At 39.1% G+C, this 24,761-nt stretch overlaps 1 protein-coding gene across 1 annotated transcript in view; it reads right to left on the bottom strand.

The window, feature by feature from the left end:
• The window catches only part of LOC124260049 (pikachurin-like), a 159,625-nt gene that overhangs the window by 14,137 nt on the left and 120,727 nt on the right, over nt 1–24,761 (bottom strand). The window contains exons 5-12 of the mRNA XM_046694287.1: nt 16,425–16,569; nt 14,341–14,533; nt 13,371–13,496; nt 12,595–12,832; nt 11,730–11,958; nt 10,331–10,511; nt 9,467–9,545; nt 8,391–8,621 (exon numbers count right to left, since the gene is read on the bottom strand). Of these exons, the coding sequence (XP_046550243.1) occupies nt 8,391–8,621; nt 9,467–9,545; nt 10,331–10,511; nt 11,730–11,958; nt 12,595–12,832; nt 13,371–13,496; nt 14,341–14,533; nt 16,425–16,569 (1,422 nt within the window). The remainder of the gene's footprint in view (nt 1–8,390; nt 8,622–9,466; nt 9,546–10,330; nt 10,512–11,729; nt 11,959–12,594; nt 12,833–13,370; nt 13,497–14,340; nt 14,534–16,424; nt 16,570–24,761) is intronic.

Here is a 24,761-nt window from a genome sequence, read left to right as displayed (position 1 = left end):
CTGCAGACCAATTCAAACCCAGATGTTACTAACGCATGAAGGAGATTCATGATGGAAATGTTCAACAAAGAAATTTAAAAATTTGTACCACTGATCCCAACCAGCAACAAGCTACATCTGTTAGTACGCTCAGCATGTGTGGGTGGGATGTATACATCGTCCTCAGCCTCATAGCCTATTCGTACCAAGAAGTACACATCCAAGCAACAGTGCTGCCATGTCGGAATGTCCATGTCAAACATTGTGAGATTACAAATCAATTTCCTCTTCAGCAGATGAATAATTTATTAAGTGAGAGTCAGAAAAACATCATTTTACTTCCGATATGGAGCTCACTGCCAGTGATTTCCCCGGAGACACCCTCGCAGCAAAAAAGTCCGCAACTGCCTCTTGCCACATTCCTGTCCATCTGGAGGCGAATTGCATCCAAAGACAAGATTAATTTTTTCTGAATCCACTCTTTGCCAGCCGTGGAATAACACAATAACAATTTGCTGTGTACAATCAATAACTGCTTTTTGAAATATAGCCATCCCAAGAAAATCATGACACAAAATCTACATGGAAAAAGAAGGCCAAGTCAGGCTCTTCATGTATAATTCATTGGCGTTAAACGCAGCTAGTGTTGTTTTTTGTTTGAAATGTGTACAGCTTTCAAACCATGTTCTAGCCTTATGCATACATGTCTATTCTCGTGAAGGTACGGAATGATAAACAGCATTATGACTCGAAATAAGCAACTATTTATATGAAGCAACATTCAAATAATTTCAGCACCATTAGTTTCAATTACGAAAACTCATCCACAATAATTAGTGTGAATTACTGGAATCCTGCTTGATAGATTGCTCGGATAGTTGAGGCCTAGTTATTTTCAGGAGATCTGTGGAATCAGCCCAACATTACTACAATTAACATTGCAGTGCTGAGTTGGAATAGACCTCTCCATTCAACAAACTCATGCATCACCAACGTAAGGAGCAAACATATGTATTTCCATTGAAATATAACCTGAAGGAATTCTGCTTGCCTTGCATAATTGTCATCTAGCATCCACTAGCTCCAGGGAGAGGACAAAACGATGGGCTTAGTCTTATCCCTTTGAATATGTACGACCAAAATAAATCCTTTTGCCTCTTTTTCCCCAACCCATCAATTTTAAAATATGGGTATGTTATTTTCATCTAAGTTTTGCATATGGCAACGGCAGTAAATCTAAACAAAATTCATGACCCAATAAACCCCAATTTGCTTTTTGTACAGCAAACCCATGAGGGAAATAAACATTTTGTTAATATCCCATGAATACTGTTTAACTTTACAACAATGGATTTTTCTCGAAATGCCTGACACATTCTACGATTAGTGCCAGGCACTCAAGCCTCACTCATTGTTATGGGGTGTGTAGGATAATTTGTTACATATTTAACAGAAAAGTAAATTTAAAGAAGAAGAATTTCTTTATTTGAGAAAAGCAAAATGCTCTTTGTTGTAAAATACCTGGATTTGATTTACTGGAACAAAAGTCATCATCAGGATGTTGTCCTTTTGTTCTTATTTCCAGGGGGCAGAAAATCAGTGAGTGAGTTTGGTATTACGCTGCTTTTAGCAATATTCCAGCAATATCGCGGCAGGGGACACCAGAAATGGGCTTCACATATTGTACCCATGTGGGGAATCAAACCCGGGTCTTCAGCATGATAAGCCAACGCTTTAACCATTAGGTTACCCCATCGCCCCTGGAAAATCAACATTCATAGATATCTGTGAAAATCTAACAAAAATTTACTGGGTATAAAAATAAAAGTTCCATATTTATTATAGGTATCAAGCAAACCATTCTGTTAGTTACTTCAGATGAAGGATACACCGTAAGTAAGCTCACTTCAACCCTCACTTATGGAGAGGAAAATAGGAAATATCAAATATGGAAAATGAACTTCCTGCATCTACAAGCAAATGAGTGAACTCTACAGTTAATATAAAGGTCATTGAGGTTGAGGCTTTGTAAAATTTGGCAAGGGCTAGAGGTAGTGAATAGAGTTTTATACCACTTTACGCACCAATCGAGGGTACATCAGAAAAGAGTGATTGAGTTTAGTTTTACGCAATATTCCAGCTATATGGCGGCGGTCTGGAAATAATCGAGTCTGGACAAGACAATTGGGAACCAGCATGACATGTGTCAACCAAGTCAGCGAGCCTGACCACCCGATCCAGTTAGTCGCCTCTTGTTACGACAAGCATGGGTTACTGAAGATCAATTGTAACCCGGATCTTTACGGTTTGACAACTTGTAATAATCCTGACGTATGATGGTGTTATAATGTTCACCCACTGAAATATAACAAGACAGTTTAGCATGGATTCCTGAACTAGATATACAGACCTTCACGGGTAACACATCAGAAATGAGGGAATTGAAGCTGGCCTGTTGGTGTGATGAGTGATCACTTCAACCACTAACCCCTCATGAAGGACCATTGAATATATTGAATAGTGAGAATAAAATTAATAATGAGAATATTTATAACATGCCTCTTCCAGGCTAGATATCCTGCTCAAAGTGCACAATCTGATCATTATTACCCCAGATAACCCAAGCTGCCTGTTAGGTGCTAGAAGGTTAATACCGTCTCACGACTTATTTCACCGGGTACCCAATTTCTGCCGGGTGAACAGAGGCAATTTTAAACAAACTTACTTTTCTAAGGCAAGACCACATGTACCACGTGTGCTTCGTTGTGGGGCAGGACTTAAGTCCTAGAAACTCGCAGGAGTTAAGCTGCCAAACACGGTCACCCATCCAAAGGACTCTCCGCGCCCAACGTTGCTTAACTTGAACTGATTGTGACCACACGCCACCATGAGAGCTGAATGATGATCACTTACTCTCCCCTTAGTATATGCTATGGTAAGTTCATGAAACCGTCTCAGCTCAACCTCAGCCAACTTATCCTTGACACTACATTGTGGAACATGACACTGACATATTCTACAAACAATCTAGGAGTCCTTTATCAACTGGAACTCCCAAACTTTAACACAGACTTACCACAAAAACAGTTTGTGGAACAGGGCCAAGGGTTATAAAAATACAATTAATTGGGTAAAAAGTTTAACCAATGCCACACAAAACATGGTGCAACCTGAAGATGGCACATACTGGTTACTGATAAGGCAACTGGTGGCAAGGAAGCAGGAGACAGATAACGGATCTCCATCACGCTGAGCCTCTATACTGGTGCATCGTCGCTGCACGACAAGTGTGAAACTCGCCTGTGAGGTGTATCTTGTCTCAAACTCCAGTTTTACTACTGGAACACGTCTGACTGACAATCTGCCTTCTTGTTATTGATTTTTCAGATTTTCTGTTACATTGCAGCCTCATGACGAGATTAGTTGGTGTAAGGGAGACAACTCTATGCTAGTCGGCATGATGTGAGCTAGATACAAAATGTATGTAGGTGCATTCATTTACCATGAAAACCACATAGGTTCCCTCATGACCATAGTCAAACAGACGCCATGAAAAATACCCTCCTGTGACTGACTGACTGACTGAGTTCAGTTTTACGCCGCTTTTAGTAATATTCCAGCAATATCACGGCAGGGGACACCAGAAATGGGCTTCACACATTGTGCCCATGTGGGGAATCGAACCCAGGTCTTCGGCCTGACGAGCCAACGCTTTAACCACTAGGCTACCCCACCGCCTCCCTCCTGTGAAGCAGACAAAAGAAATGTTCAGCCCAAGACTGTCTAGAATGAGCATTAGCATCAAGTTACTTGTTGATGAAACTCAATCACTTGTACTTAGTTCATCGTAAGCTAAAATGTTAATTTAGTTTGATAAATGTGGATCTTGTGAAGCCTGAGGTAATATTTTTTATTCAAGAAAACATTGACTTTGTACCCCATGCTTGGTATTTACACATTAGCTCTCAATGAATGATTAGGATTTTATACAACTTATAGCAATATTCCAGCAATATCAATGTGGGGGGGATCCCTTAATAGGGCTTCAAACACTGTACCCAAGTGGGGAGTGAAAATCAAGAGTCAGACGTCCAGATAACTGCACGGCTACATCAATATTGCAGTGAGCTGCACACAGCTCAAGCTATACAACTGCAGTCTGTAAATAATCAAGTCTCAATCCAGTGATCAACATCATGAGCATCAATCTCCACAATTGGGATACAAGGAAATGTATCAACCAAGCCAGCATAGCTGACCACCCAATCCCAACAGTCACCTCTTATGACAAGCAAGGGATGCTGGAAGTCTAACTGTAATGTAGTGCACACTAGAATAGTTATAGTCTAGCATCTTACCCACATTCACATCCTCCACGTACAAAAGCAGCACAGCAACTCACAAGATCTGTTATCAGCTGGACAAAGGTTCTCACAATACTTCCCTGTTCATATATTTATGTTAAGGAATTACACAAGGGTAGTAAATACATGCTCATATAACCTGTGAAGATCCCTTGTGAGTTCCCTGTTGAGGTCCCCTACGATGTGAGATCCCTGTTGAGGTCCCCAAATGTCCCTTGTGAGAGAGTCCCTTTGAGCAGATTCTTATTGAGTTCCTTCTTAAGGTCCCTGTTGAGGTCCCTACAAGCTCTCCTTGTGAGTTTCCCTCATGAGGTCCTTAATGAGGTCCCTGTTGAGGTCCCTACAATGTCCCTTGTGAGATCCCTAGTGAGATTCTTATTGAGTTTCCTCTTCAGGTCCCTATTGAGGTCCCTAAAAGCTCTCCCTTGTGAGTTTCCTCGTGAGGTCCTTGATGAGGTTCTTGTTGAGGTCCCTCTATGGTCCTTGTGAGATCCCTAGTGTGATCCCTGTTGAGGTCCCTACAAGCTCTCCCTTGTGAGTTTCCTCGTGAGGTCCTTAATGAGGTTCCTGGTGAGGTCCCTCCATGGTCCCTTGTGAATTCCTTAGTGAGGTCCCTGTTAAGGTCCCTACAAGCTCTCCCTTATGTGTTCCCTTGTGAGCTCCATACTGAGGTTCCTAGTAAGGCCCTTGTGGCTTCCTTGAGGTCCCAAATGAGGTCCCTGGTGAGGTAGCCTTCTTAGGGTTGTTACATATCGTCTTGAAGTTTAAGAGTTTGTTCTGAATATTCTTCTTAAACTAGTTGAAAATAAACTTGCAAAGTTACCAAATAATAAACCTTCCTTTGATGACGGTCTTTACAAAAACACAGAAATCATTCGAAAAATTATTGATGTTTAAGACGTCGTTTCACATACTGAAATAACTTGGAAATAATGTTTAATTACAATGAGAGTGAACTACCCATTGATAATACTACACCATTTGCAGAAACATATCAAAACTCAATGTCAGACAACAGTTTAGTCAAGCAGACATGACATCAATCTGTAGAACATATTTTAACTGGGATACGCCAAACAATTAAAGCCAATACTGAAAACTAAATTACAGAAAACTGGTAATTTATCACACACTTATTTCTCCCCATTTTTTAACTGTAAATGTCACATGGATGTATGTCTTCTACAGCAATGGAGACCCAGTGAAATATTCGGTTTACTAAAACAGTAAAACCTTAGTGATAACCAACACCTATTAACATGTCACTGACGCGAGATGTAAGGCTGTGATGACCTTTCTGTGGAAGAATGCCATCCATTGTGCATGAGCTTCAGCAAACCAGCAAAGCAGACAAGAACACTTGCAACCTTTTTCCTAATACCTTTACAGGTGAACCCTACAAAGAAAACTTTTTCTCATCATCCACAATTACGTTTTCTTAGATCAAGCTTTTGGTTCTTTTCTTGGATTAAAATTTTCTTTTGTGGAACATTTGATTGGTGCAGCTTAAAGAAATCTGGTTCAATTAAACAACATAAAACACAACCTTGAAAACTTGAGGAATAGGTTATCAAAAAATCTAACCAACCTAAAACATTAAAAAGAATGGCTCATATTTTTAAAGATCTTAGAAGAAATAACACAATACATGATCTTAGGGCTTGTTATCCATACAGACCATCGAGATCCATCATCATTAATTAAATATCAACCAATTATTGATAAATATCAGAGAAGTAACTTTGATCAAAGAAGCCCAAAACATGTGAAAGAAATCAAAATATTTCACATCACTGGTGAGTGGTAATATATTTAGGCTTGGATTACAAACAAAACACAGACCTGAACAAAATTTAGAAGCAGCCCATGAATAAAACCCAAAGTTTGTGTATTGTCTGAGCAAATTGAAACTTTATTTCATCACACACTTTTATACACGATATTATCAATGACAACATTTCCATACCGATAATGATTAATAATTTTTCGCATCAACAATGTTTCCAATTATCAATCGTTTTAACTAGACCTATATGATTGCAAGGCATATTACTTTATATTGTATTTGGGGCGGTGGGGTAGCCTAGTGGCTCGTCACGCCGAAGACCCGGGTTCGATTCCCCACATGGGTACAATGTGTGAAGCCCATTTCTGGTGTCCCCCGCCGTGATATTGCTGGAATATTGCTAAAAGCGGCACAACACCACACTCACTCACTCACTCACTACATTGTATTTGGTATCAATTTTGTGATTTAGAATTACATTTATTTACAAAAGAAGGCATTCAACCTCCAACCCAGCTATTTTTGTAAAGACTCAGCTTATTCACATCCAAACTGGTGGAAAGTGTCCAGTCTACTACCGGTACATTCATAACAACTACATCTTACAAACTCTTCAACAACTGATTACTGGCTTTATTCATACTTCAGCTGTAAAATTTCATTTTATGATATTCAGTTATAAAAAACGTTTCTTATTTTATTTTTTCACAAAGTTACAAGGTGCCTGTTCAGCTGAATCTACAGCCTAGCAAGTTTGGGCCAGGGTCAGCTAACCCTGTGGTTGATAGCAGAAGCATTTAGCAGACGAGGTTAAATCTGCCAAAGTTCTTCACAGCTATTGTGACTAACATGCTGCTACTAAAGTCACAGGAAACATGGGACTTCAGTCAGAGTGAGAGGGTGAGTGAGTAAGTATGATTTTACATGACTGTGAGCAATATACCACTAACTATAGCTAGGTACGTCAGGATAGCACTTTATACATTGTGACCATGCTGGGCATGGAACCTGAGGTTTCAGTAAGATACACGGACATGTATACCCTTCCTTACCTGCAGTACCTTAGACCATGGCACCATCATTGCACCAGATACAACACTCACTTAATGTGGGATCTTGCAAACATCTTTGATATTTAATCTTATTTCTAATATGGTACATTTCTGAAATGTCTAACGGAATATGTCAACAAAATGTCAGAGGAGAGTCATTCAGTAATGAGAATGAATCTGATATTCAAATCCTGTCACCTATATGATAGACAACTCTGCAGTGAACGGTTACAGGCAGGGAGAGCCACATTTCTGAATCAGATAGCCAAACTTGATGGCTCTCCGGCAATAGTTGTGGTTGTGCCTTTCCGGCTATGCTGTCAAAACATGTTTAGTGATTCAAACAGGTTAACGTATTTAACAAAACAAGACATATGTTTCCTCGTAATTTTATTCAGATCACAACATGCTGATGTTTTACTTTCAATACTGCTGAATCAAGATATCTGTCAAGAAAGGCTTACTTTTGTTTGATGATTAAAATATATGCAGACTTATTTTCCCTTCATAAGTTTCTCGGAAATCTCAGCGTCAGGAACTGTGTCAAACATAGCGGTCGCATTTTATTAATATTCACAAAGTCCATGTATAAACTTAATTATTTCATTTCTGAATGAACATTGAAAAACGCTGGCGGAATTTGGTGAAATACTTAAAAATGGTTTTGTTTTGATCTTAAGGTTTTCTATAGTTGATGTTAGAATTAAAGATTTGAGTATCGTTATACGTCATCCCACCCTTATGATTCGTGATCAGCAGCTTCAGTGCACAATACTTTGGCAGTATATCGTTGTGACTAAAATTTTAGTATCATGATATATCGTATTGCAGGATGCCAATACCAGCACTAGTATTTATATAAGCAGGCTTTTAAATTGTGGACAATAAAAGATTCTTACTCCTCAAAATAATAACCCTTTTGGGTTTTCAACGGTAATCCATTAATTAATTAATTAATCTGTTGAAATGTGGCTTTACCGGCTACATCCATGTAATTTGGCCTTTAGTTATTTTGCAATGAATGCTACATGATGGGAAATTGTGGACAATAAAAGATTCTTACTCTCAAAATAATAATTTGATAACAGCACACAAGGGAAAAGGGTTTTTTTCAAAATTTGCCTGGCATGGAACCAAAGTTAAAAATCCTAAATACAGTCGCATGTAACCTCAGGAATACTGAATAAAAGCAAGGCAAAGAAAACATACCTTTGTGCTCTGACAAAATGCCACTGGCCATCGTAAAGTCTTGAATCATTATATCCAATAACTGCCTCTCCACTTCCCAGGTTATAGCGTAACTGCAGTCCTCCATCAACAAAACCTAGAGCCACGAAGTCACTGGACGACTCCATGGAATCTTGTCCACTCCAAAACAGTAAACCATTTTTACCCTTCGGTAAAATATGCATCTGAAGATCAATTTTGTTTCCCGTTACCCTGAAACGAAAACAGCAGGGATTCAAAATATGAACTACAAACAAAATCATCAATGTTCTTGAACAGTTTCTAACACTTTTACAGTACATCTCTATATTCAGATACGTTAAGGCTATAAATTGTTGTCCTGTTATATTTCACATATTTCTTTCACACATTTAGGACCCATAACATTTCACATTCACTTTTCACTTTACAAAATAAATCCTGCAATAGGGTCATGATGTGAAGGGGCACTATGTATTGCATGTTTATGTATCAATACAGTCAGACGTTGTTGAGTGCCAAATCAATTACATATTGATTCAATTGTTATATATACTTTGAAAACAAATATTCATATTGACATATTATTTGGTAAAATGGCCTCAAAAACATATTAACTTGTTCGAGGTGTTCAGCCAAGAGAAAAGTACTGACTGACTGACTGAGTTTGGTTTTACGCCGCTTTTAGCAATATTCCAGCTACATCACGGCAGGGGAACACCAGATATGGGCTTCACACATTGTACCCATGTGGGGATTTGAACCCGGGTCTTCAGCGAGACGAACCAACGCTTTAACCACTAGACTACCCCACCGCACCCCAAGAGAAAAGTAAACATGACAAAGTAATTATTCATGTTCAAAACTAATTCATTTTGAGATGGACTTGAGACAAAAGACACATCATGTCATGTTTAATTACAGTTAGTTATTTGTTTGGATTGTGTTGTTATACAAAACGTAGAACAAAATGAATTACAATACTGGTAATACATCCCTAACATATTGAATTCTCTCTTGTTCCTTTTCAATGATGTCATGTACATCTTTACACATTATCATTTAACAGGACATCTCACCTTTTCAATATTCTTTTGTCAGTAAACATTAGGAAACTAGTTCCAATAAACATCGGCTTTTCTGGTAGTTTTTCCATTCCTGAAATGAAACAAAATGAAAACAGTCAGAAGGTATATAGACAATGGGAGATAACTCTTCCACAGGGCCTTTCAGAGTCAAGACAACACTCAGAAGGTATATAGACAATGGGAGATAACTCTTCCACAGGGCCTTTCAGAGTCAAGACATCAGTCAAATGACACTTGTCATTATCACGATGAGTGACCTACACTCTCTACTCTACATGCAAATTTAACCAGCGACAAAACACAACAGTAAAAAAGCTTGCTGTGAAAACAAGATAGTACTATCCAAATCAACAAATCAGTCTTATGATCACATTATCTTCAAGTATGCAGCTTTAAAGCCTGACAACAAACTTTCCTATCTAGCCTATAACATTTTATGGAGAAAGTAAGGATTACTGAAAAGAGAAAGACACAATCAGTACTTAGCTGACACTAACCAGAAAAGACATTTCTTAAAAACAATACACCTACAAAATAGAACATCCCAAAAGAGCAATGCGAGAGCTGAAGCAATCTAGACTTGCCAAATCATTGTAGACTTCAGCTGGATTAATATTTCAATGCCTTCTCTACTGCCTGGGAGCAACATAGACTTGCCAAAAGATTCTCATCTTCAGTATTATTAATCTTTCAATGTACTCTCTATTGCTTTTAAGCAATCTATACTTGCCAAAACATTTTTGAGTGTTATAACATTCTAGACTTCAGTTATATGTTTCAGTGCATTCTCTATGGTGGGGGAGACTGTATCTATTGGGCCCATGAGTGTGCAGGACATGTGTTAGCACTACTCACTGTCTTCACAGTTAGTGTTGGCATATCCTAGAGGGCAGTAGCAGGTGTAGATGTCCCGCTTGGGCCGACACTCCCCACCATTCATACAGGGCTCGCCGGCACATGGGTGGCTGCAGGGCTCGATGTTGACCCCGTCCGCCATCTCCTTCATCAACCGCACCGGCCTCTTGTTGATCACAACCTAAAACAACAACATGATTGGTGACAATTGTTAGACCTGTATGTCATTATTGTCAGGTGGGAGATTTCTTGCTTCATCTGTCTGGCCAATGTACCTTTCATTTCTAAAGCTTTGAATGACTTTATTTTTCATTAGAAGACTAAGCAAGTTTATTACGGCTAATTCTGTGCACCTTGGGCAAATAGCAGGCAGAGTATTAGATCTAATATGTTTTCCATTTTTAAACATAGAGACATTAAAGAGATTTGTTCAAAACTTTACAATTATATTGACATTTTTAATGCTTAAAGCTGAATATGACATTTACAAGATATTTATTTGAAGGTAGCCTAATGGTTAAAGCGTTGGCTCGTCCACTGGCGAAGAGTACGGGTTCAATCCCCACATGGGTACAATGTGTGAAGCCCATTTCTGGTGTCCCCTGCCGTGATGTTGCTGGAATATTGCTAAAAGCGGCGTAAAACCAAACTCAGTCAGTCAGTCAGTCTATTTGAAATATGTGCCAAAAATCATAAGTATTTTCATCAATGTCTGTCAAGAGTTATCTCCCTTATTCCACAAGATCTTCCCAGCATAACAAGTAAAAATTGACAGCAACAGAGAATACTGAACATCAAACTGATATGTTGTTGTCAACAACCCCCCGATTAACAATACAAGACATAGTGTACTGCACACATACATCACAAAGTAGGTTAGATCATACAGCCATCTTCCAGTCACAGGGAGATGTGTAGGAATATACATCAGGGCCTATTGGTACAACTGTTGTACATCCCATTCTTTAACACAGACTTATGATAGTTGTAGCTCTAAAATCACTTTAAGGAAAAGAATCCTGCATCTCTTTGTGGCAAACTTTTGAAATACTTCTAAAATTCTTCTACTACTAAAATTCTTCAAAATAAAATACCTGTGAAGGTCCAGGTTAGAATATTGATCTTCAGTAGCCCATGCTTGTCGTAAGAGGCGACTAACCGGATCGTGTGGTCAGGCTCGCTGACTTTGTTGACACATGTCATCGGTTCCCAGTTGTGCAGATCAATGCTCATGCTGTTGATCACTGGATTGTCTGGTCCAGACTCGATTATCTACTGACCACTGCCATATAGCTGGAATATTGCTGAGAGTGGCGCAAAACTAAACTCACTCACTTCATCATAAAATACTTCCAACAGGGCATTAAACTAGCCCCAATGACAGCCAGCTTGGCCTCACCTTCTGTATACAGCCTACAAAGGAGTTGGTCATGTTGTGGTACTTGGACACCTCGTCGTAGTTGCGATGTCCCCCAATGAACAGCCCCTCCAGTAGCGTGAGCTGTGTGTACGCCCCCTGTGCCTCCCCTTCGCTGCGGGGCTGGTCATCCACCTCGAGGATGCCCTGCAGTCCGGTCCGTGATGCTCTCGCCACATGCCAGTGGTCAAGGGACACGGGTAAGTGACTCCTGGAACAAAGGTGGGGGGAAAGTGTGACAGAATAGAACCTGTATCACACACTTACTTTGGTACAGTAATCACACTAGCTGCTTCAGATAAAGCCAGTCAGCTTGATGTCCTGTATTTCTTTATATGCACTGAATAGTGCTTGCATATAATCTACTGGCACTAGCCATCATCTCTCAAAAGTCTACACAAATATAGACGTACACTAAGCTTTGAGAAACTGAAATCACATTCCTGTATGTATCTACTCACTCTTAATGAAATATAGTCACATCTAAAGAGAGTCCTGTTCAATTTCCAATTTCACACTTCCTGAAATGTTCATAATATGGAAATCCTCTTCTGAATAAAAATTCTATAGAGCCTTAGACTATCACAATATTCTACAAACCTGCCACTCAATGACCACATATGTTCCAGACCTCAAAATGCAATATCAACTATTCTGTTATTTTAAGAATCCTTCAGTACAATAGTGAACATACATAAATTTGTGGTAAACATTTTAAAACTAAATAGTTTATTGTGCTCAGAGTTTGAATTGTTTCCTTTCTCTAGGAACCATCCAGAGCATCAGAAACTGACTTTATTCAGTAATATCATCAACAAACATGAACAGATTTTCAAATTCTACTGACCTTATGACAGCCGGACCAGTTCCAAGGTCAAAGCTAAACTCGATGATTCCATCCCTGAGAGCGAGAGAGATAAAGTCTCCCTTCCTGTCCTTGGTGTAGCCATTGTAGAGGATGGAGCCGTCAGGCATCATGGGCTTGAAGACCACCTCGATCTCGGTGTAGGACAAGACCCGGCGGTTCAGACCCTCGTACTGCAGGTAGGAGTGACCACTGAACCGAGGGATGTGCACGTCGTGTCCTGAAACAGCAACGAACATGCAGGGTCAGAAGTATCAAGTGACAACTACTTATAGATGGTTGAAAGTGAAAAGGACTTCTGTTGAACTTTGATCCGTTTAAATTTTATAGTTTGATGACTGCTAAAATACAAGAATTATGGTCCTGATCTAATTATGGTTTTGTATTTAAAAGAATTTATTGTTTTACTTCTGTATGTTTTTGTAGTACTGACAAAGGAGTGTATGAAATCCAACATATATTTTTACGCTGAAGAACATTATCAAAATATGGTGATTCAGAAAGAGTCATAGGACTCTTGGAAAAAGATATGAACCTTTAAGAATCACCATCAGATCCATGAATTAGATAAGGCAGTTCAACATATGAGCATGGTAATAGGTTCATAGTTCAAGTGTACAAGACATTTAACTTTTTTAAAAACCTTGTATATATGATAGAATTGAAGCTCTTTTCTGAAAGTCCAACTAGTTGAATAGTGAATAACTGTTTGCAATTGTCTGCGACAAATGTTGAAGTACAGTTGTTGCAGGACTTACGTTTCTCACAGAAATCTCCAGCAGAACCAAGAGGACACAGACAGACATGGCTGTCAGCGGAGCGAGGACTGCAGGAACCGCCATTCTGACACACAATGTTGTCACAGATTCCCTCACTGCACTCACCTGGAAACAAACACAGTAGTATCACAGCAGGTCCAAACATGGCAACACTTACATACCACCTAAAACATACAATATTGGACCAAATTCTCTATCTCAGCATGTGTTCCCACATTACAACACCAGTAGGATTTGTTTCGCAAGAACTAACGCTCTTACCACAAGGCCATCCTACAGCCCTGAGAATCAAGGGATTGTTACAAAAAGGATCGGTCAATGTAACTGAGATATAAACACTCTCACTCGACCATGTCACAAGCTGCGATCACCTGATAGATTTAGTCGTTTCTTATGTTATTATTACTTATTACCTACGAGGGCGAACATATCAGGGTTCATATTTTTCATACAATGCCCTAGGGCAAAATATCACATTGACATGGTGACGTGACGTCTTAAACAAGGCTATGACGTCACATTTCTTCTGTGACGTTGCCGCCTACATGCGGCGACGGCAGGTAGCTAGCCTATGTTTGAAAGTAGATTTGGGTGTATTTTTCTCAATTTGACGACTTCGGTAATAAACAGAATATTATATTCGTGCCCATATCATACTATGTTTACGACATAGTGCCTTAATATCGGCATATCCCTCGCTCTCGCTCGGGAAATACCAACATTTAGGCATTCGTGTCGTAAACATAGTATGACACGGTCACTCGTATAATATCCTCTATATACCACAGGACAGGACCTATATTCTTAACCAGAATCCCTCAATTACTTAGTGTAAAATGTCGAATGATTCTAATGTTATGACTTGCCATTATTTACAATACAATTCTGCATCTAATAGTAAACAAAAACAACACACATACCAATCACTATACATGAGGCAGCTACTCACCAACATTGAGTCCGAACTGTGCATCCCCAATTATCTCCCCCTTCCTCATGTCGTACTTGTAGCCATTGATGCTCAGTTCCTGGACACAGCCAACATACTGCTTGGCCATGCCGATGCGGTCAGTTATGGAGGACATGTTGCTGTAGCCGCCCAGGTAGAGGTGGAGGCGGAGGGTGATACGGGTGTATGCGCCCTGAAGCATAAAGTACATGCATGCTTAAAGCTGCATAAAATTCGAACTAAAACAAGAAATTACATATCAGAATATCATTTTGTGTCCTTCGGTGGACTTTACAGCTGTATTTTTAGTGACATCCTGGTGTGCAGCAGGAGTGTTGAGGGTAGTGTTATGTGACACATCATACTGACTGACTGAGTATGGTTTTACGCCGCTTTTAGCAACATTCCAGCAATATCACGGCAGGGGACACCAGAAATGGGCTTCACTCATTGTACCCATGTGGGGAATCAAACCCGGGTCTTCGGCGTGACGAGCCAACGCTTTAACCACTAGACTACCCCACCGCCCGTGACTAATCATAAATGACAGGCACTGTGTTGAGGAAACCCATGGATATGGCTCTGACTTGGCAAGGTGTACAGTCATGCTGAACCCGGGATTTGAACCCAGGGCCAGCAGAACATGGCAGAGAATTGTCTGTCCCTTTTCATATTAATCAAGTTAATCCTTGCCCCAACTGATTCCTTCCCACAGCAAGCTTAGCATCAGGATGAAAGTGACGCCAATATTGTAGCAAATAGACAAAGAGAGTCGTACCACTAGGATCACTTTACGGAACAGGGTCCAAGCTTTGAAACATCATTACATCGAAAAATATGGGCTTCAGATCCTTGCAATCCTTGCTTAGGTAAGGGAAGCAAATCTCCAAAGTGAACTGCAGTACCTTATACCTGGACCACCTGATCAGTCTGCATTTGCAAATCCATATTGTCCTAACAGACTGTACAAGTATCAACATATACCACCCTTCCAATATCATATTGTCCGTACAGACTGTACAAGTATCAACATATACCACCCTTCCAATATCATATTGTCCGTACAGACTGTACAAGTATCAACATATACCACCCTTCCAATATCATATTGTCCGAACAGACTGTACAAGTATCAACATATACCACCCTTCCAATATCATATTGTCCGTACAGACTGTACAAGTATCAACATATACCACCCTTCCAATATCATATTGTCCGAACAGACTGTACAAGTATCAACATATACCACCCTTCCAATATCATATTGTCCGTACAGACTGTACAAGTATCAACATATACCACCCTTCCAATATCATATTGTCCGAACAGACTGTACAAGTATCAACATATACCACCCTTCCAATATCATATTGTCCTAGACAGACTGTACAAGTATCAACATATACCACCCTTCCAATATCATATTGTCCATATACCACAGACTGTACAAGTATCAACATATACCACCCTTCCAATATCATATTGTCCGTACAGACTGTACAAGTATCAACATATACCACCCTTCCAATATCATATTGTCCCAACAGACTGTACAAGTATCAACATATACCACCCTTCCAATATCATATTGTCCTAACAGACTGTACAAGTATCAACATATACCACCCTTCCAATATCATATTGTCCTAACAGACTGTACAAGTATCAACATATACCACCCTTCAATATCATATTGTCCTAACAGACTGTACAAGTATCAACATATACCACCCTTCAATATCATATTGTCCTAACAGACTGTACAAGTATCAACATATACCACCCTTCCAATATCATATTGTCCTAACAGACTGTACAAGTATCAACATATACCACCCTTCCAATATCATATTGTCCGTACAGACTGTACAAGTATCAACATATACCACCCTTCCAATATCATATTGTCCCAACAGACTGTACAAGTATCAACATATACCACCCTTCCAATATCATATTGTCCCAACAGACTGTACAAGTATCAACATATACCACCCTTCCAATATCATATTGTCCGTAACAGACTGTACAAGTATCAACATATACCACCCTTCCAATATACAAGACTAAAGATGGCCCACCTGTGCTGTGCCTTCCACTATATCCCCCTCATTCAGCTGCAGACCAGCACCATTCTCCTCCCTCTGTACCGTCACCTGGTTCCACCTGCCCAGAGTTACCTCCCCTAGACTGCGCAGTACACCGATGCCTGTGCCGCAGTCAAATCTGAAACAAAGAGGAAAGAGTTAATGGGGTCAATACCACAAATTCTACATGTCGCTCGTTTAAAAGATAAATATTTTTGTTCCACTCTCTGCTGCATTATAGCAGGACATTAGGTTTTCACCAAGGGCAATCCTGAACAGGAAATGGAACCCAGGCACAATAGTAAATCAACCAATGGCCTGTGATGCAATCCTGTCAGAGAAGAGCTTCTTCACTTCTGCTCAGTAACAATTCTGGAAATAGATTCGTTCCTAAGATTCAACATGCTTTAATAATTGATGCAAATATAGCTGTCTCAGACCAGACTATTGTTATTCTATATTTTTTAGGTGGGGTGAGGTGACCCTAACATTTGCAATGTCAAAACTACTACATGTGAATAGTCTCTAAGTCCGCCTTCATGGAGCGAGCGAGTGAGCGTGAGAGCTGGAGGAGCGGAGGAGCTGGAGGAGAGTGGAGGAGTGAGTGAGAGTGAGTGAGTGAGTGAGTGAGTGAGTGAGTGAGTGAGTGAGTGAGCGAGTTTTAAGCCGCTTTCAGCAATATTCCAGCAATATCTCGGCAGTGGAAACCAGAAAAGGGCTTCACACATTGTACCCATGTGGGGAATCGAACCCGGGTCTTCAGCATGACGAGTGAATGCTTAAACCACTAGGTTACCCTACCACAACAAAAGACTTTAAAGATGGTACATGCTGTTACTCTACCATCAGAATTTAGAGTGTGAAACACACACTGGGTGATCGGAGCAAGTCTGAATGGATGGGGTATCTATGTTACACTGGAGCATGGCATTCCAGTGGACTGGCACTACAAAACCAGTATTATTCCATACTGATGGAAACATAACACACATACATTCACTCAAATAACAAATACAAGTGACAAAATCCTTTCCACATCCATAAGCAATCTGAGCTGAAAGCGGAGTTGATAGCACAGTTCCCAGTATATCATGAGCATGAGTTTATGAATTACCATGGTGACAATAACAGGTGACACATATAACCTTGAACTTGGAATGATTTACTTCAAACATTATTACTCGATCATATCATGACTAAACCATTTATTTCAATTTACACAATTTTCAAAGCATGAACTGTATCATGAAAGAGTTAAAATTGGTACCTAGCAGAATAAATATATTAAAGGATTCAAGGACATGGTTTCAGATTTATTCCCCTTACAGTGATAGACCCTGCTTCAGCTTCCACCATAACAACACTATTAAACTTCTGTTTATTGAGCCCTTACGTTTCTCACTGCCCATGGCGTCCCTTAATGACCCATTAATAACACATGTATGTAAATTACAGCCGTAATTATTCCACTGACAAAAGTTATTTCCACACAAACAGCATCCCCATGGTACTCAAGCTATGCTAAACATTTTACTGTCTATGAACTGAGTTTAGGCAGAGCTATGCATCAATGTAAGGACCAAAAGTTGACCTTGACATCAACTGGACCGTGGTGCAGAATGCAGTTCGTGCAAAATTTCAGCAATATGGTTGATCAATGTCTGTAAATAATCAATGTCTGGACCAGACAATTCAGTGGCCATCAGATTAAATAAAATTTGACAGTGAGACCACAAATCCTACAGAGAGACATGAAAATATATGTATATATGCACTCTTTCTTCTGCCTCACTCTCTCTTTCATGTCATTGGGGTGGCCTAGTGGTTAAAGTGTATGCTTGTCACGCCAAAGACCTGGGTTCAATTTCCCACATGGGTACAATGTGTGAAGCCCATTTCTGTGTCCCCTGCCGTGATTTTACTGGAATATTGCCAAAAGCAGTGTAAAACCACACTAACTCACTCACTCATTAAGGTCATTACATCCAAATCATGTGGGTCTCTAAGTGCGTATTATGAAATATTACAAATCATGGCTGTCCTGTTTATGAATAACAAACTGATTAATAAGACACGCCACCCTAATGAACTGAGCTACTGAGTGAGACCATCACACTGTGTTACCTCCTGAACACACCTACAAAAAACATGGCCAGCTGAAGTTCGGTTCCAACCAAGAACCGTCCTGCTGGACACAATGTCTCTGCTGGACTTAACAACTAAAGAGATACTTGGGACCAATTTGATGCACAGTTGAATTCTGGTTACGAGAGTTTATTTTCTATACCCAGATTGCATTAAGCAATTTACTTTTGACAATATTAGCCAGGTATAGACATGTGCTCATTCAAGGTTCCAGAAAGGAGCTAACAGAAAGAGATGAAACCAAACAATGAGTTAACCTACATTCAAAGTCCAAATCTTTCGCACATGATTATCAACACAATTTAAAGCCAATCTTAATCCCTTCTTGAAAATTACCCGGCAGTCAAATTACCTAAGGCAAACTCCAGTCAATTTGAGTTATTTTTGGGACAAATCATTAATTTGCTTCAATCAGGCCAATAAACAAGTTAAGGTTCAAAGTCGAGATTGCCAAACTAGCTTCCCTAGATTCTCCAATCAGTGCTGAATTCTCACCGTTCTGCTTAATTGAAACCAGTGACATAGAAAAAGATTAGTTTGACACGCCTAAATTGGATTCAATAAAATGTGGTACAAAAAATTTAGCTGAAGCAGAAGAGCCGATGTAAATGGCTACCACATTCAATAAATCAAATTGTTTAAAACGCACCCTCTGGAATTAAAAGAAATAGTGGAGGCCCATCGGAATAAATTCCATCGACATTGAAATCAATCTTGGTAATAGCAATTACAGCTGTACAATAAATACTTGTAAAGCAAGATTAAGGACATTCCAACAGCTGACAAGTGATTAGGGTAAAAAATCTGGAATGTCCCACTAAATTCAAGATCAAACAAGAAAGAGAGAAACATGTGTCTGAGTCAAGTTCCATTCATGTTGTGTTCTGCCAGCATCAGGGGACATCATGGGTCCAAGGAGACAATGTGGGCTTTATTTGATCTTTCGGACTTGAACCAATTATAAGCTTGTACTATAGAGCGCTACACTCTCACTGCTAATCTCCCATGGGACTCTGAGGCAAAGTAGGCTGTCAGCATCCTTGCCACAAGAGTGAGTGAGTGAGTGAGTAAATGAGTGAGTGAGGATCTTCACAGAGTAACCTGTTAGCAGGGAGTCTTTTAGTGAGTGAGTGTGTAAGCGACAATCTTCTTTTCACAGAATAACCTGCTAGCAGGGACTCTTTACTAAATCTACATCTGTCTCAAGGATTTACTACAGTAGATCCTTTGTGCCAGGTATGCCACAGAATGTCCCTTGTTAGAGATTATACTTGACACTGAGACAACACACATAACACACATCACCATGCTAACTTAATGACATGTGCAGATGTGATGTGAAACTCCAACAATAAATGTCACATCTATATATACTGTGCTGGCATCAGGCCTCAGCAATACTCCGTACTCAGCAATATTCCAGCTGTCTGTAAATAATCAAATCTGGACCAGACAATCCAGTGATTAACAGCACAAGCATCGATCTACGCAATTGGGATACCATGACATGTGTCATCCAAGTAAAACGTAAAACTAAACTCACTCACTCACTCACAGAAGTCATGAGGTGACATGGTCATTGCTCACCATGGCAGTTCATTCATAAACTCTGTCCACATTTCATGACATGGCAAGTATTATGGATGTTGTGTGGAATTAATTATTCAATTTTCCGACAGAAGTTGAATAAAAACAAATCTGGTTCTTCAACCAATATTTCAAAAAGTAACCCAAACGTTAGCTCTAAAGGAATCAATAATTGTACTTAATGTCTTGTTTGTTACAAATCATGGGAACTGTTTTCCCCCAGAAAAATGTCCTCAAATACCAACATATCGCAGTCAAGTGCAAGTTACACGATATGTTTTGTAGACACAGTGTGCTTTGTAGTCCAAAGATACATTGCCTCAATGCACGCAAAACACAGTATCATAGCAACACCAGTTGGCGACCATGGGAAAAGATTGCACATTGGAATCTTATAAGTCAAACAGAAAATAGCAATCAAACTGTTCTTAAGAACAACAAAGGTTCCTGAAAACTAATTACAACGTACGGGGGAGTATTCGGTCTTAATTCTGGAAAAGTCCCATAGACAGTATTACCATGACTGTGTCCCATACAGACAAGATGATCATTGCTATCATTCTCCAATAGTCTTAGCTCAAGGGTCATTTATTGGAACAAGGCCCAGATCTGGTGCAGGGAAACCAGAGACAATCTTGTACCACACAGTTTATATCCTGACATTCAAAAGCACAATACATATATCGCAATTGAGTATTACACAACACACAAATATAGAGACTGGATGGAGAAAAAATATACTGTCCCAAGGCTGCACAATAAATTTCATTTGCTGACTTATTCCATTCACTAAAGTAATAACAAAAAACTACAGAACACCACATGATTTCATTACTTTATGGGACCATCACATTTCCTGCAAGTCACCTGAAAAATTAATCATGGGGTCCCCTATGAAGCTCTGGTTAAACATTTCACATTTAATGAGACACTGTCTCAAATAGTACCCATGTCATATTTTGATTTGATACTGTGGGCAGTTAAGCAGCCACTTCTCAAATCATTTGGTCATCATGTTGAAATGACTTATTCGGTACACATAAACTCCTTTCTGGATGACCTAACAATAATCAGCTCAATAGGCATCGATTCTATTAGGATATGTTTTAAAGAATGATTGAGTATCAACCTACTGACAGTACCAATACTACAATGTGTCCACACTGCAATGAGTTCACTTCACTAAAGTGCATGAGTAAGTGAGTAAATATTGTTTAATACCCCATCAGCAATTTCGTAACTATTCACAGCAAATTTGACTAAAGCGAACACCTGTAAACACTGATCCACCTACAACAAAAATCTGAACTTTGAAAGAAAGATATCTACCCAGTTAAATCTATTTTTCAGGAATTTGCTAGATAATTTTGATTTTGAAATAGCAGCCACAAATGTCAAACCTACATAACTTGAATAATTTACATGCAGCTTTCAGAGTTACAGAAAGGAATAAAATATAAGCTTTTCTTCCACGCCCACAAAACAGTACAAACTTAATTCAGTTCGTTTTCATCTCCACAATTATGCAAAACGTTTCATGTGTTTGTAAATGGCGTCTATGCTAATCGTGTCAAACACGCCACGGAAAAGAACCAGCCACCATTACTGTTCTTTAATAAACTTTAACAGAAATTTAATAAGCTTTACCATGAATTCAATAAAAGTATTAGACAAATCCTCAGAGACTGAAAACACTGAGCACTATTTGAATGCTAATCCTGTTACAAACAGTATCGCCAATTTACACTCTTCAGTACTTTCATCATTCTCTCTGTAAAATCATCAACATTTTTATCTCTTGGATGATTCAGAACCCTGGGAGCCAGCTCGGTATGGATCATATCAATAAATTAATAAAAAATATGTATAAGGTATCACATTTTTTATCAGATTATTGGCTGGGAACATTTGCTACAAATCTATTAAAAAATTGGATTTTTCTCCAGTTTTCTCTACAGAGATTCAGTGATGAATTCAGTGGGAGAATCAATCGCCCAGTGGTAAAGAGACCATTTATCATTGTGGTGTAGGTAGACAATCCAATGGAAGCAAAACATGCAAAAACCTCAGTCAATAAATCGTACCCATTTAACCATACCTCTGTCCGCTGATAGAAATGGATGCTACAGTCCATTCTCTTCACTGCAACAAGCAGACATTTCAAGCAACGTCCCCAAAAAAGATTTCTGTTTAAACTTTCCCTATTACATGACAGAATGCAAAAAGGGTTAGATTGAGATATGAAGTGGGCTGCTTTAAATGGCCTTTTTCCTGACTTGTTTGGTTAACATTTCAAAAATCAATAAAATTTCTGTCTGCACGGACAAGTCTGTTTATTCAATGCGTGCTACTTTGTGGCCTAAGAAACGAAACATACATAAAGTGAATGTTATTTCCCAACCATCAGTAACGATCATACACAGAAGTCGCTATGCCCTCTCCATCAAGGCAAAACGTTTGCTACAAACAAAACAAATATTTCATTATTTCTGGAAATACCTGATCTCCACTTATATCGTACAACATTATTTGTTTTAGATGCTTGATTGGCGTTTAGAAGATGATATTTGATGAACATAGAGATTTTTTCTGGGTTACATCTTCTTTTTATTCTCGAGTACAACGTTTCAGGGCTTGTTCTGGCCCCATCATCAGGTAAACTGAACAGTAACTGTTAACTCTGGCCGTGACGTCATAAGCATTCAACAAAATTTATCTAAGTTCAAATGTCTATAAAAAACTGTAAAACTGTTCAAAAAACTATAAAATACAAAAACAAAATATGAGATGCACACCTTTAGAGTCTCTATAAAAGACATATGTAAGCTAAATGAGTTTTGTGCAGTGGTTTTTGAGAAGTGGATAAAGTACACCCCCTGTTGTATGGGACGAACAGGATGAATAGAACCAAATTCAACTAAGTTCAAACATCTGTAGAAGTGACAATAAGAAATTGGATGAACAAGGTATGAGATGCACACCTTTAGAGTGAAACATGTAGAAGCTCAATCAATTCTGTTGAGCAGCTTTTGTGGAGAAGTAGATGAACTTCATCCCCTATAACACTATTTTCAGAGAGAAATTAAACAAAATTTATGTAAGTTCAAACGGCATTAAAATTGGAAAAATAAATAAAATACAAAATCAAAATATGAGATGCATGCCTTTAGAGTCCCTATAAAGCACATGTGTAATCTAATTGAATTCCATAAAGTAGTTTTTGAGGAGAAGTGGATAACGTACACCCCCCTGCTGGATGGAACGAACAGGCTGAATAGAACAAAATTTAACTAACTTCAAACATCCGTAAAAGTGACAAAATTAAGAAATTGCATAAAAAATTATGAAATGCACACCTTTAGAGTCCCTATGAAAGACATGTAGCAGTTCATTCAATTCTGTTGAGCAGTTTTTGTGGAGAAGTGGATAGACTTCATCCCCTATTACACTATCATCATAGAGAAATTCAGCAAAATGTACCTAAGTTCAAATGTCTCTACACTTACAAAAAAACAATAAAATACAAAAACAAAATATGAGATGCACACCATTAGAGTCCCAAGAAAGCCCATGTATAAGTTCATTGAATTCCACAGAGCGTTTTTTGTGGAGAAGTGGATAGAGTACATTCCCTGTTTCGTACGGACGGACGGACATGGAGGGTAACCCTATATGCGGGGGCATAAAAATTAAACTTAAAAACTGTTTTCTATTTATTTCACTTTGCAATGACTGACACTGTAACAGAGCAATAATTGTTTTGACTGTCTGTACTGATCAGTTCTGATTTAATATCTGTTGCCAAATTATCTTACTTCCATGTCAAAGTTAAGATGTGATTGGTCCACTTGATCTTAATAAAATATTATGCATCCCACATGGGTGTGTGTGTGTGGGAGTGGGAGAATAAATCCTTCATACATTATTCAGAGTGGGGAGAATAAAAAGCCTTCATACCCATTTACCCGACCACAAATATTCCAGAAATATCAGGGCGGGACTGCAATGGATTTCACACATTGTAATCATGTGAATTGAACCCTGCCTTGAGCGAGTGAGTTTGGTTTAACGCCGCTTTTAAAGCAATATTCCAGCAATATCATGAGTCAGTGAAAGTCATACACCAAAGAAATGGGCTTCAACATCTGATTGTACCCATGTTTTCAATTGAACCCTGGTCTTCAGATTCGACCCGACGATCCGGGAAAATAGGTCTTCACCAACCCAGGCTACCCCATAAAAGCCCCTTGTCGTAAAGCAATAAGCTGTACAGTTCCTTATGACTTGGTGAAAGTTCATATGACAAAGAACAGGTTAATCTCTGGATTGTCTGGTCAAGATCTGATTTCCCGCCTGTTTTGGAATTTGCTGAGTGCGGTCTCTCAACTCACAAAGGCAGATTCAAACATGTCAGCAAGAAAATTAATTGTTGCAGTATCCGTCAGGGTGATATGGGTTTTGTCCAAAAGCAACAACAAGCAACTGGACTATACTGTAAATCCTCCTCTAACAGCTGTACCAATTATTGACAGATCTGGATTGGAGGAAGCTGTGAAGGACTGTGAGGCACAACTAACTGTTTGCCACTTACTCAACCAA

Source organism: Haliotis rubra, unplaced genomic scaffold, assembly GCF_003918875.1.
Source record: "Haliotis rubra isolate DU_JTF1 unplaced genomic scaffold, ASM391887v1 Scf75, whole genome shotgun sequence".
Lineage (NCBI taxonomy): Eukaryota > Metazoa > Mollusca > Gastropoda > Lepetellida > Haliotidae > Haliotis > Haliotis rubra.
Note: the sequence above shows the minus strand (reverse complement) of the source record. Positions and strands in the feature narration are given on the sequence as shown.